The sequence below is a fragment of the Scaptodrosophila lebanonensis genome, unplaced genomic scaffold (assembly GCF_003285725.1).
Source record: "Scaptodrosophila lebanonensis strain 11010-0011.00,11010-0021.00 unplaced genomic scaffold, SlebRS2 tig00000145-arrow-arrow-pilon, whole genome shotgun sequence".
Classification (NCBI taxonomy): Eukaryota; Metazoa; Arthropoda; class Insecta; order Diptera; family Drosophilidae; genus Scaptodrosophila; species Scaptodrosophila lebanonensis.
This window is the reverse complement of record NW_022060590.1, coordinates 1,270,782-1,283,585: the sequence shown is the minus strand read 5'-3', so window position 1 is coordinate 1,283,585 and position 12,804 is coordinate 1,270,782. Positions and strand designations below refer to the sequence as shown.

At 38.0% G+C, this 12,804-nt stretch overlaps 1 protein-coding gene across 2 annotated transcripts; it reads right to left on the bottom strand.

Moving 5' to 3' along the window:
- Nucleotides 1-2,590: 2,590 nt before the first annotated feature.
- On the bottom strand, nt 2,591-6,794 carry LOC115629395 (putative pre-mRNA-splicing factor ATP-dependent RNA helicase PRP1). Of its 2 annotated transcripts, none has more exons than XM_030525849.1 (7): nt 6,658-6,794; nt 5,811-6,598; nt 5,271-5,744; nt 4,955-5,218; nt 3,362-3,484; nt 2,954-3,307; nt 2,591-2,898 (listed from the first exon to the last, which is right to left on the bottom strand). In XM_030525849.1, exons 1-7 carry the CDS (start codon nt 6,708-6,710, stop codon nt 2,771-2,773), a joined length of 2,184 nt encoding a protein of 727 aa, XP_030381709.1. In that variant the 5' UTR covers nt 6,711-6,794; the 3' UTR covers nt 2,591-2,770. The 2 variants fall into 2 exon arrangements, with proteins under 2 accessions (XP_030381709.1, XP_030381710.1); XM_030525850.1 differs by having other exon boundaries at nt 4,955-5,209.
- Nucleotides 6,795-12,804: the final 6,010 nt, after the last annotated feature.

Genomic DNA, 12,804 nt, shown 5'->3' with positions numbered 1-12,804 from the left:
AAAAGCAACCGTGGCGGAACCTTTGCATCGCCTCCTAGATAAGCATGCGCGCTGGAAATGGGACGGAGAACATCATAAAGAGTTTAGTTACATCGAGCGACGTGTTAGTACACTACAATGAGGAACTACCATTAATACTAACATGTGACGCATCGCCTTACGGACTCGGAGCAGTCCTAAGTCATAAATTACCAGACGGCACTGTCCGGAACTGGCCGTTCTTTTACGTTGGTTACAGATCATCGTCCACTATTTGGGGATTTTCAACGCATCGAAAAGAGTACCGGATGTCATTTCATCAGTTATGCTGCGAAGATCAATCTTTCTCAATTCCTATAGTTATACACTGATACATCGTGCTGGATCAAAAATTGGAAATGCAGACTTCTTGAGTCGTTATCCAGTACCATCAGAAGTAGAAACAGCAACTAGCGGGGACGTATTAATGATTGAACTGGTAGCAAAGCCAATCGTGAGTGCTGACCTGATTGCGTCCCAAACTGGGTGTTAAGGGGATGGCCCAGCACCAAAATTGACCGTTCGAGCAAATTATATCCATTCTACTGCCGTCGTAATGAACTCTCTGCTAATAGAGGAGTTCTTGTGTGGGGGAACCGCGCAATGATCCCGCCACCCGCTCGAGAAACAATTTTAAGCGCACTTCATTCGCCACATCCAGTCATTGTGAAAATGAAGGCATTGGCCCGCAATTATGTGTGGTGGCCAAACATTGATGCAGACATCGAGCTTGTTGTAAAAGGGTGCATGCAACGCCAGCACAATCGCAATGAGAAACAGAAAACTGCAACTCACCACTGGAAGTCAGCCAAACGCCCCTGGTCGCGTCTTCATGTCGATTTCGCTGGACCGTTCTTGGGCAAGGTATTTATGTTGGTCGTGGACTCATATTCGAAATGGCTCGAAGTCGGCGTGGTCAGCTCAACCTCTGCAGCTGCCGCCATCAAATTTCTCCGACAGCTGCTTGCCACCCATGGGCTACCAGACGAGTTGGTATCAGATAATGGAACAGCGTTCACGTCGGAAAAATTCAAATTGTTCATGGAGAATAACGTTATAAGGCACATACGCTCAGCTCCGTTTCACCCGTCTACTAACTGTCAAGCAGAACGGATGGTAGAGAGTACCAAAAACTATTTTAAGAAACAAAACATTGATCTGAGCTTGGCCAGATACTTATTTAATCAGCATTCAACCCCACATGCTACTACAAATCGCTCGCCAGCAGAGCTATTATTCAATCGCGGGCTTAAGTCATACTTTGACAAGATACAGCCGCATGAAATAACCTTTGGTAAGGTTGTCGATCCCGGTAATGTTAAACCTCTCATTACAGGTAGTCCAGTTTGGGTTCGTAATTATTCACCTGGACATAAATGGATTGAAGACGCAGTAACCGATCAAATTGGCCCAATCTCGTACAAGGTACGCCTATCCGATTCTAGAGTCGTCCGGCGACATCAAGATCAACTTCGTAGTCGTGTCAGCCCAGCTAATGTCTCCGACTGCGAACCTAAAAACACAGAAGCACCTATTTCGTCGTCTAGTGACACCGAGCCAAGTATGTCCGATGTGGAAACTCAAAATGGATCGGGACCTTTACAGCCTGAAGTTGCAACGCCCTCATCGGCAACACCACGAAGATCTCATCGGAAGAGGCAGGCCACTCATTTCTATGCTGCCTCTGGGTGTTAAGGGGTGTTATGTATGTGACCGGTCAGTTCGTTCACTGTCACACGAACTGGAGTCAGTTGGTTCGTAGACGTCTGTCACTTTACATCGCTCTGCGCAGCGATCATAAATCAATACATATTATACCACACAATTGTTCACCAGCTGCAATTATTATATTCAATAAACAATACTAAATAAGCAATGCACGCATATCTAAAACACCTAGAATTGGTTTTTAGGCGAAACTTGGGCGGAAGAGATTTCTGTGGCTCCCCTGTATATGACATTTTGCAGCTTTAGTTGTGTAGCTGAATTATAGTTTTTATACCCTGTACCCAAAGGGTGAAAGGGTATACTAGTTTTGTGCGAATGTATATGACACAGAAGGAGGCGTGGCAGACCCCTGATCAGACACTATAAGAGCTAGGGACACAAAATTTTAAGTCCCGATGCCCTATGTGAATTCGCAGAAAATGTGTATTTGGAATTTCCTCCCTCTCCCCTCTTTAACGCAATGACCTATGAGTCCGTATGCCAAGTTCTATTATAATTGGCCGATGTAACAGGAAGTTATAGCCATATTTATAATCTCAGTCCAAGTACTGCCCGTTGTTGTTGCTCCGCTGTGCACAGACACACGAGACATACACAGACACACACAACCACGCATAATTATTCTACACATATGTACAGAGTATTTCAGTCGGGACACCCGACGTTAGCTTCTCCACTTGTTTTTTCTTACTTGTGGGAGTGGGTACAGGGTATTTCACTGTCGGGCTTGCACGACTGTAGCGTTGTCTCTTGTTTCTATTAATTTTTAGTGACTTTGTCCAAGAATTTCACCTGAATAGTCCAATTGCATTTTTATAATTATAATGTTTTAAAAAAGAATGAATACAAGTACCCCCATTGAATTTACTTATACAAAAAATACATTTTATTACCTACCAACTAGTAAATAGCTTAAAAGTGGTTGTCTGTAACACAAATATTAGCTGAAAATCAAATTCTGAGTAGGGAATTTTCATGGTTCAGTTTATCGATATTTTTAAACTAGCAAAAAATGTGTACCATTTCAAAATCCCTTTTGGTACTGTTTAGACTCCATTCGCTGCTGCAAAAGCTCCAATTGGCGTTTGGCCTCGCATTGTGGGAAGTTGTTTAAGTCATAGTACTGTGGTGCCAAACTGAGCAACCATTCAGCTAAGATAAGGGAGAAATTTATAATGGACATTGAAGAGTTTTTGCCAATACTCACGCTTCACATCCGTCACAGTACGTATATAATTTTTGGTAGTAAGCACAAACTCATTGTATATTACCCAATCAGGCTTATGATCCAAACATGTTGACGGATGAAGTTGTACATTTTGATTATCTTTAATGGTCAAGTAGTGGCCTGTACGCTCCAAGTGTGCCGCCTGCATAAAAAATCCCTGAACAAGGGCTTTGCGGATATTGACATAGTAATCTTTTGATGTAAACTCGGTGCTGGTTCGTTTCAAACTAAAACGGTCCATAATACGTGCAAGCTGCTGACGCACATTGTCGGCACTCTTCAGGGAACGAAAATTGATGAAGTTTTCATAGCACCAGTTGGGATCCTCACTGCCTGGTGGCCAAAAAATTTGTATTTATAGTCCATTTTTAGCTCTTAAACACTTACTCTGTTTAAAGGCGTGATATACATTCAGCAACGTAAGGTGGTCCCCATCTATGTGCGCGAACCGCATCTTTGCCTCGTCGGCTGCTTTCTTGGCCTCATTGGGTCGCACGAAACATTGTGGCACTTTTGTAAATTTTTTAATACATTTTGGAATTTAATTGATTTATTATACGCATGTTCGGAGGTTTTATAAATACATTTGTTGTTATGCGTAAGTAATCATTGTGCTAACAATTCTTACCTAAGCAATCTAAAAACATGGCTTAAATATGAATATGTTGTATGAATATATGTATGTATACTCTGTACATGAAATGGACAAGACAGACCCCACAAAGTATATATATTCTTGATCAGCATGACAAGGCGAGTCGATCTAGTCGTGTCTGTCTGTCCGTATGATCTCCTAGATCTCAGAGACTATAAAAGCTAGAGATCGAATTTTGCACAAAGACGCCCTGTGTGTATGCTATACGAGTTTGTTTTAATTTTTCGATTTTCCCCCCACGTCCCCCCTATTGGGGGTTTCTCCGTAACGCCGTTCGTGTAACCGCTTATATCTCGGAGACTAGGGACTAGACCTAGGGACATCAAATTTGAAGTCCAAGATACCTTATGTGAATACGCAGAAAATGTTTTTTTTTTTTGGAATTCCCAAATCAATTTCTGTAATTATTCTAAACATATGTACAGAGTATTTAGCTTCTCTACTTGTTAGTTTTAGATACATACAGGGGGCGCCATCTTTTATGTCGGTATGTAAACATTGAATATCCTTGAAAATAAACAACCGATTTTCAAGTATGAGATATTTTTATTTCTGTACAATCGGTTCACTAATGACAAAGTTATTCAATATTTACATACCGACATAAAAGATGGCGCACCCTGTATATGCAATGTATGCGAAACTATTTCTTAAGAATGCAATAAAAAAATTATCTGTGAATTATTTCCTCTACAGTTCGTTTAAAGCTAAAAAATAATACAACTTGCTCCAACCGCAAAGGTTGGAAAAACTAATCCTAACATATTTTTTTTAAGTACCGTCTGTTAAGAGACGTTTGTACAAAGCAAGTACACTCCTCGCCACTTTCAATAATTTCATTCCAGTACTACGCCCAGGAGCGGGTTTACTTTTCTTCTTTTTGTTCCAGCTATATGTGCATATAGCTTAGCGCCGGAAGATCGTTTGGGTACAGGGAATTTCACTGTCAGACTTACTCGACTAGCATTCTGTATTGTTTTATATAGCATTGTAAGACAACACATTCATTGTGGTCGACACAAATTGTAACTTGCGAAACAGAGCATCACACTTTCAACTCTGCTATACAGATGGACTAAATAATAGATTTCTTAACGAAGTGTTTGTATTTTGTTATAGAAAAAGATTAATAGTTGCACAAATATAACGTGCAGAAATATCGTTATTTCATCAATTATCGATTCGCTTTCGAGTTATGATTGCAGAGTGTTTGTTTTGTCCATACAAGTGGCGAAAAGTGTAAAATTCCGGTGGAATTCCCCCGCGTTCAAAATAGACTGACACTGACATAAACACCTATTGTATGCAGTGTGCATATATCTCACCCGACAACATAGCCGTGATCGAGAGTATCTCGTTGGAGCAATTGTGTTGGCAGCTTGCTATCAGCATCTTAGCCAACTGCGGATCCAGTGGGAACTCTGACATAACAGCACCCAAGTCTGTTAAATTACCATCATCATCGAGAGCGGCCAAATAGTTTAGCAGCTCAAGGGCACGCATCAGCGTTTCAGGTGCAGGTGGGTCCATGAAGTCAAAATGTACTAAATCGTCGATACCAAGTTTTTTCAACTGTAACACTACTGTGCCTGATAAAAAATTTTGTAAGCTTTAAAACAAATATTATTTAACCCAACTTACCTAGATTTGAACGTAATATTTCCGGATAAGTATTATCCTGCATTTCGTTTTTAAAAGCCTTTTCAGTATACAAACGGAAACATTTACCAGGTCGCGTTCGGCCCGCACGTCCAGCACGCTGCTGTGCAGAGGCTTTCGAAATTGGTGAGACGAGTAAACTTTCCACGCGTATGCGCGGATTGTATACTTTTTGCTTGGCAAAGCCCGGATCAATAACAAATACGACCCCATCTATGGTTAATGAAGTCTCAGCAATGTTGGTAGACACGACAACCTTACGACCAATGGCTCCATTTGCACTTGGCGGTGGAGCTGTTTCAAAAATACGTTGTTGTAGATTTGGAGGGAGCGTCGAGTACAGAGGTATGCATTTAAGTTCGCCAATTTCGGAGCCAAGATTATCAATTTCACGCTTAATACGCTTACAGGCTTCCTCGATCTCCTCTTGACCAGTAAGAAACATAAGTATATCACCTATTAAATATATTTTTAGTTTCGGGATTAGCGTTGCAAATGGTAGCAGAAAAAAATTGTACAAACCCTCAATGTCCTCACACATATGTATTTGTATAACCGTACGTATAGCAGCCTCTAAGTAATCCCGTTCTGGCTCTGGTGTATAGAAAATCTCTACGGGATGAGTACGACCCGGTACATTCATAAGCGGCGCATTGTCAAAATACTGCTGAAATTTTCCTGCATCAAGTGTCGCAGACATCACGACTAATTTTAAGTCATTGCGTTGGCGTATGACTTCTTTTAGAACGCCCATAAGTATATCTGTTGCTAACGTACGTTCATGCGCTTCATCGAGTAGTATAACTTGATACTGTTCTAACATCGGATCGGACATGGCTTCACGCAACAACATACCGTCCGTCATATATTTCAACACCGTTTTCGGCGAAGAGCAGTCTTCGAAACGTATGGAGTACCCTACCTCTTCACCAAGATTTACATCCATTTCCTCAGATACGCGCTGCGCCACAGACATAGCGGCCACGCGTCGGGGCTGTGTGCAGGAAACACCTTTACGTCCAATAGACACGGCAAACTCCACACACCACTGTGGTATTTGTGTTGTCTTGCCTGAGCCCGTTTCACCTACCAACACAATGCATTGATGCTGATTAAGTAAACGCATAAAATCTGCTTGGTACTCAAACACCGGTAAGGTAATGCGTTTCTTGTACAAGTTTTGATAACGCTGAGAGTACGGCTTCATCGTGTACGGATTAATAGTTGGTGGCTGTTTATTTGGAACGAATCCCCCCGCAATAGGTGCCATGGAACCAGCGGCGGAAGCTGAAGTCGAAGCCGTTGTTTCCCTATATTGGTTGAACATTTTAATTTTTTATCTACTACAACTCGACGTTTGTTTGTTTACTTTTTTAGTTTGAATCCATACGTTTCACCAACTTCGATGCGACGCTTAGACATCTCGCTAGCAGTAAAATGGTTCCACAAACTTCTAAATAATAAATAAGATTTACGAGCAGACTAATGCCGACAACATGGAATATAAATTCGCTTTCTGGTAGAGATGTACGAAAATTGATAATCGGAGCTTCGATAACTTTTTTCACGATTTATTTATTTATAGCTAAAGCAGGTCATCCACAGTCGAATTTGCTGCGCTCGACGAAATGTTCGACGTTATGGAGGTATTGAATTTCAGTTTTCGACGTTTTGTTCGCAAAGAATAGAAATGTTTCTATCTTGCGGCTGTTCGTGCCAAAATGTTCGACAGTGTTGCCCGAGCATCATTTGTTAAAATATTTAGGAAGTAAATACGTGCCAAATGAGCAACGAATTCTCCAAATCATTGAATGCCCCATTGAGCCACCATTGTGGAGAAATAATAGTGAAAATTGCAAAAATAAACATTTACGCAACAAAGCATGGACAAATTTACTCATTTTGTTGCTATACGCATATTGATTTGCCATCAAAACGAAAATTGTGTTTTCGTCCGCATCCATTTTAAAGTTCCCACTTAAAAAAATTTTATAGCCTGTACACTAAAGGTAAAAGGCTATACTAGTTTTGTGTGAATGTATGTAACACAGGGAAGGAGCAGACCCCACAAAGTATATATAATATTGATCAGGAAGACAAGTCGAGTCGATATAACCATGTCCGGGTCTCAGGAAGTACAAGAGCAAGAATAACCAAACTCGGTATTCAGATTCCTCTAAGTCCGAGAAAGGACGAGTTTGTGTTTTTTTCTGATACACCTCCCTCCCACCACTCCACCACAATTCGTGTTTTTCATAACTCCCGTAATTCTTGTAATTTTGGCATATACACCCAGCTTGTGGTTATGTATCCGTATGTCAAGTTTCATCATGATAGGTCAATTCTGAAGAAAGTTATAGCCATAAATAAAATCACTGCCCATGCTCTGCTTGGAGCTCTGCCCGCAGCGCTGACCACAGTTGTTGTTGCTGCTTTGGTTCAACTTTGTGCTGCATACATACTCGCATATAAACACGCATTGGCACGATGATGTAAATGTATGCTGTTGAAACTGTACATAAACATTTTTTTAAAATAATTAATTGTTTTTAAGTAATTTTTTTTCAATTTCCGTTTTTGTGAAGAATACAGGCCATTTTACTGTTGGGCTTGCTCGACTGTAACGTTCTCTCTTGTTTAGTATGTGATGTTTTCGAGCAATATTTGCCTCGTTAGTGGGCAACTGCATTTCTGCTGTCCAGTGCTGAAATTTTAACTTTTTCACCGCTAGACCTGGCTTATGTTAAAATGCCAGTGCGGGAAAAATTCAAAGTTAGCTGGCTGCGGGATTTCTAGCTTTAAAAAAATTTACTTAGCCTTTTTCTAGCTTTACTTTATTTTTTTTCACCATATATTTTTTCCTTATCTTTGTCCACACTTAAAATCATGAATATAATCAGTGATAAACGACTTTCGATAATAAAATATATCAAAATCACCTCCAGGCTCGAGCATAAGCTGTTTATATACTCTGTACATGAAATGTACAAGAGTACATTAGGTTTGCGGGAGCTGAAAAATGTAACAGGCAGAAGGAGGCGTGGCAGACCTCACAAAGTATATATATTCTTGATCAGCATGACGAGACGAGTCGATCTAGCCCCGTCTGTCTGTCTGTCCGTATGAACACCTAGATCTCAGAGACTATAAGAGGTAGAGACTCCAAATGCGCTATGACTGTACGCTGTGTAAGTTTGTTTTATTTTTTTGATTTTCCCCCCACTTCCCCTCTATGGGAGTTCTCACGATTTTTCATTCGTATAATCGCCTATATCTCGGAGACTATAAGACCTAGGAACCCCAAATTTTAGTCCAATATGTGAAAATGTGTATTTTGGAATTTCCCTCCCACCCCCCTCTCCCATGCAAATCGTAACCCCGTAATTCTTTGAATTTCGTACTCAAATTTTGCAAATACCCCCAGTTAGTTCTTATGTGTCCGTATGCCAAGTTGTATCACTATGATAGACCGATTCAACAAGAAGTTATAGCCATAAATATATTTGCTGTTCAAGCGCTGCCCGCAGCTGTTGTTGACGCTGATGCTTTGGTTGACTGCAAACATGCTTACACACACACGAATAGATGCGCATAGGCATACATACACTCACATAGACGCAATAGCTATGTAAATGTGCAATTATACACCCTTTACGTGAGTTCGAATACCAAGAGAGGTAAAATCGATCAAAAGTTTTTTTTTAATTCTCTTAATTTTTTTAATTTCTATAAATATTTTAAGCATATGTACAGAGTATTTCAAAGTCGGTACACCCGACTTTAGCTTTTTTACTTGTTTCTTCTTCGCTGCGTTAAGATTTCTAAAGTGTAAAAACAAAGTGTTCCAAATTAAGAAATGCGATCAATTTAAATACGCTTAACTCCATTTTAAGCTTATGCTGGTTTTTTGTAAGCACCATAAACCATATTAAGAATTATATTAATTAATTTTCAATTTAAGATACGGACTTAATCGTAACAACAAAATTATCCTGACGAAGAAGCAGTGAGTTTAGATAAACAACTGTAGAATTAAAAATTTGTAGCTATTATAAATTATGAATTAAGAACATAGAATAATAATATAAAATAATAATATGAAAACATAATATGAAAACATTGAAACATATATTTCCCTAAATTCAACCAAAAATATAGTGTTTTTAAAGCCGGCTCGGTTTTTAGCTTATGTTGCCTTGGATTTAGCTGTATTTTTTTGGCAATCTAGCTTTTCTTGCAACGTGTTCAGGCTACGAATTCGCCTAGGTATAGCCTGATTAAAGAAAAAAAATCAAACTATGTACTATAGCTGCACAAATAATCGATTAAATCGCTGTTGAACACTTTTACAAAAACTCGATTTGTTTTTGGCGAATCAATAAAACGTATAAAGTTAAATGCATTCTTTAATTACTACATCATTCCTTTAAAATGACGCTGATGATGTATGATCTCATACTTAATTGACACTACATATTAAATTTGTCTAGTTTATGATTTGATTTTTTACAAAATTGATATAATATCGAAAACGTTAGATTCAATCCTCAACGTTAATCCTGCAACTGTAAATTGCACAGTGGTCTGAATTGCCAACTTTTCGGAATAAAATAAACGGATGTTATGACAGAGCCTAAACTTGGCTCATTGAATAGTTTTGTTATATATAAGAACGGATCGATCCGATAAATAAAAAGTATATTAGTATACGAATCTTTACTTCTCCAAACTTCTGTGTAAAGTTTTACAAAATTAGCAATTTATTAATATTCTGAAATTTGTCTTACAAGAGAACAGTTGAAACACACAAAAATATTCTTATTCTAATTTTAACTTTCTATTATTTAAACATTATCTAAATATATATACATTTATAAAATTATGTAAGAGGTGAGGAAATATTGAGAGTCGGCACTATCGATAGTCAACGAAAAAAACCATCGATAGTAAGCTTATTTATATATTTATAGACAAACAGAGCTCTCGATGTGAGAAAAAAAACCAAAACAATGCAGAACTTATACAATATAAACAACAATTTAAACAAAAAAAGAAACCGATTTCAAACTATTAATAGGCACTAAAAAGTAAAAAATAATTGCGTATTCTTCTACAACTTAATATTCAATATATAATGTACATACAATTATTGTTAATTTTGGAGTCGGTGTCAGCGGTCGCGCGCCGCGCCAGTCAAGAGAAAGAGGTTCTTCATTACGAACCATTTCAGATTCTTTTCTCTTTCTATATCTACTACGTCGTTCTTACGGTAATTCCTTGATTACCCGTATGTCTCAGCATAGTGTCGTATTAAAATTCGTTTGATTTGTTTAACTAGGTACCGGTTTATTTGTTGTTTCAAGGAAGCAGATATTGTCACAGTAGTTATACGTGTATTGTCGTATAAAAGTTAATTTGAAATTGGGTTTAATTAGGTATTGGTAATCTGTCACAGTATATTGTCGTTCGTATAAAAGTTAATTTGTAAAAAAAAGTATTTCTTAAAGTATTCTCATATTATTGCTGGTAGATTGATTGATTGATTGATATATTGTAGTGTTTCCTTGGCTGACACCGACTCCAAAAATAACAATAATTGTATCTACATTATATATTGAATATTAAGTTGTAGAAGAATACGCAATTATTTTTTACTTTTTAGTGCCTGTTAATAGTTTGAAATCGGTTTTTTTTTTGTTTAAATTGTTTTTTTTTTTGGATTTTTAGTGAATGTGAAGTACACTAACTAATGTGTATGAATATGGGTAGACCTAATAAACGTGTTTCTCATATGAGACAGCGCCGCTTAAATGAAGCAAAAGAAGTCATGGAGAAACTCCTCTTTCATGTTCTAAAGAATTCGTCGTGGATATACAAAGACTGAATCGAGCACTCTTGTTCTCAATATATTTTGTCGAAAACGTTCATCACGCTATCTGTCTGTCGTCTGCGAATATCTTCTGTTCTGATTTGTTGCGGCTCTTGTTGCAGTTTGTGTATTTTTGCTACACGCATTGTTACGGTTAGATTTTTTCGACGGCATTATACTGAAATTGAAATTCTATTTCACATGATATCTCATTTAAATTTGACTCATCTACCGGGTGCCTTCGCATGATATCTAAAACCCATGAACATTTTGTATGTTTTAAGAATTATATGGATTTCTCATGGATGCCATTGTCAGAATTTAACTAAATTAAAATGGGACCACATGGGAATCATTACCTTTCAAATACAAAAGGAATCATCAAAATCGGTTTACACAGTCGAAAGTTCTGAGGTAGCAATGAACAATACAGTCGAATTGAGAACGTCCTCGTTTGCCGAACCTAACCAAACTCTCATCAAAGTACCCTTGAAGTACATCCTTTCCAATAAAAAAAGAATCATAGAAATCGGTTATCGTGATATAAAGTTATTCGTTCATTTGTCTTGCACATACTTAATACAAATTTAAGACTTATGCTGTTTTCTCATGGATGCCATTGTCAGAACTGGACTAAATTTATATGGGACCATTCTGGAAGCACCAGCTTTCAAATGGTATAAGAACCAAAAACAGTTCACCCAGTCGAGTGTACCGAGGTAACAAACATAAAAAAAAAAAAAAAATTCAGACGAATTGATAACCTCCTCTTTTTTGAAATCAGTTAATAAAACTAAAGAAAACAAAGCATATAGAAATAAAAAAATTCAAATAACGGATCCCACTCGGTGGGGGAACTTGATTTGCCAAACGGCCGGCAATGCCCCGATTCACAGCAGAGAGTAGTTAGAGACGTTATTGTGCACGATTTAGTATCCAAAAATCAACTAACTGCTAAGAACATTATTTTTTTAAACTAAAGCTAGCCCTGTGCCGACTATGTTTGTGTTATAGGGTAAAGCCTGAATAGGGTCCGCAAGTACATCGGTTCGGTTCTTTAACATTTCCTGGAATTCTAATGTAATCGGTTAGGGAACTTCGATATTTTCAACTTTTGTGAAATTTACACTTGTACATTTAAGAAATTGTATATTTTCTGATTCCGTGTCAGTTATTAATCTTTGGTTTTTGAAGTCTAGTTTTACGCTTGTTTGTTTTAGTATGTCAAGTCCGATTATTCCGTCAAATGTCTTAAGGTTGTGTAGTAGCAAAAACGTTGCGTTTGTGTTGAAAAGATGCAATACGCATAGAAATGGTTAACTGTATTAAAACAGTGAATTGATTTTACCCGAAAAGTTTCGTCTACTGGTACGACTCCCTTTAATTCCTGTAATGGTTTTATATAATTTTTTGAAGCTTCCGTGTCTATTAAAAGTTTAATATTTCTCCCTGCAATCGTTCTTTCTATAAACGGTAGCAGGGAGTTGTGCATAAAAAATTAACTTGGTCGTACACTACACTACACTTCATTAATGTTATCTGCCTCTAGGCTTGCGTCAGTCTGGTATTCAAAAGTGTTTGGGTCCGGTAGAGAGTCATCTTGGGTCAAATGATTCATTCTTTGGTGTTTTGGTCCCGTAAACCTTG

Excerpts from the sequence above, each read along its gene's own strand:
- LOC115629395 (XM_030525849.1), bottom strand. The coding sequence starts at position 6,710 with ATGTCTAAGCGTCGCATCGAAGTTGGTGAAACGTATGGATTCAAACTA. Across the intron at positions 6,599-6,657 it reads TATGGATTCAAACTAAAAAA|GGAAACAACGGCTTCGACTT; the intron begins GTAAACAAACAA and ends CAACCAATATAG. Across the intron at positions 5,219-5,270 it reads AATATTACGTTCAAATCTAG|GCACAGTAGTGTTACAGTTG; the intron begins GTAAGTTGGGTT and ends ATTTTTTATCAG.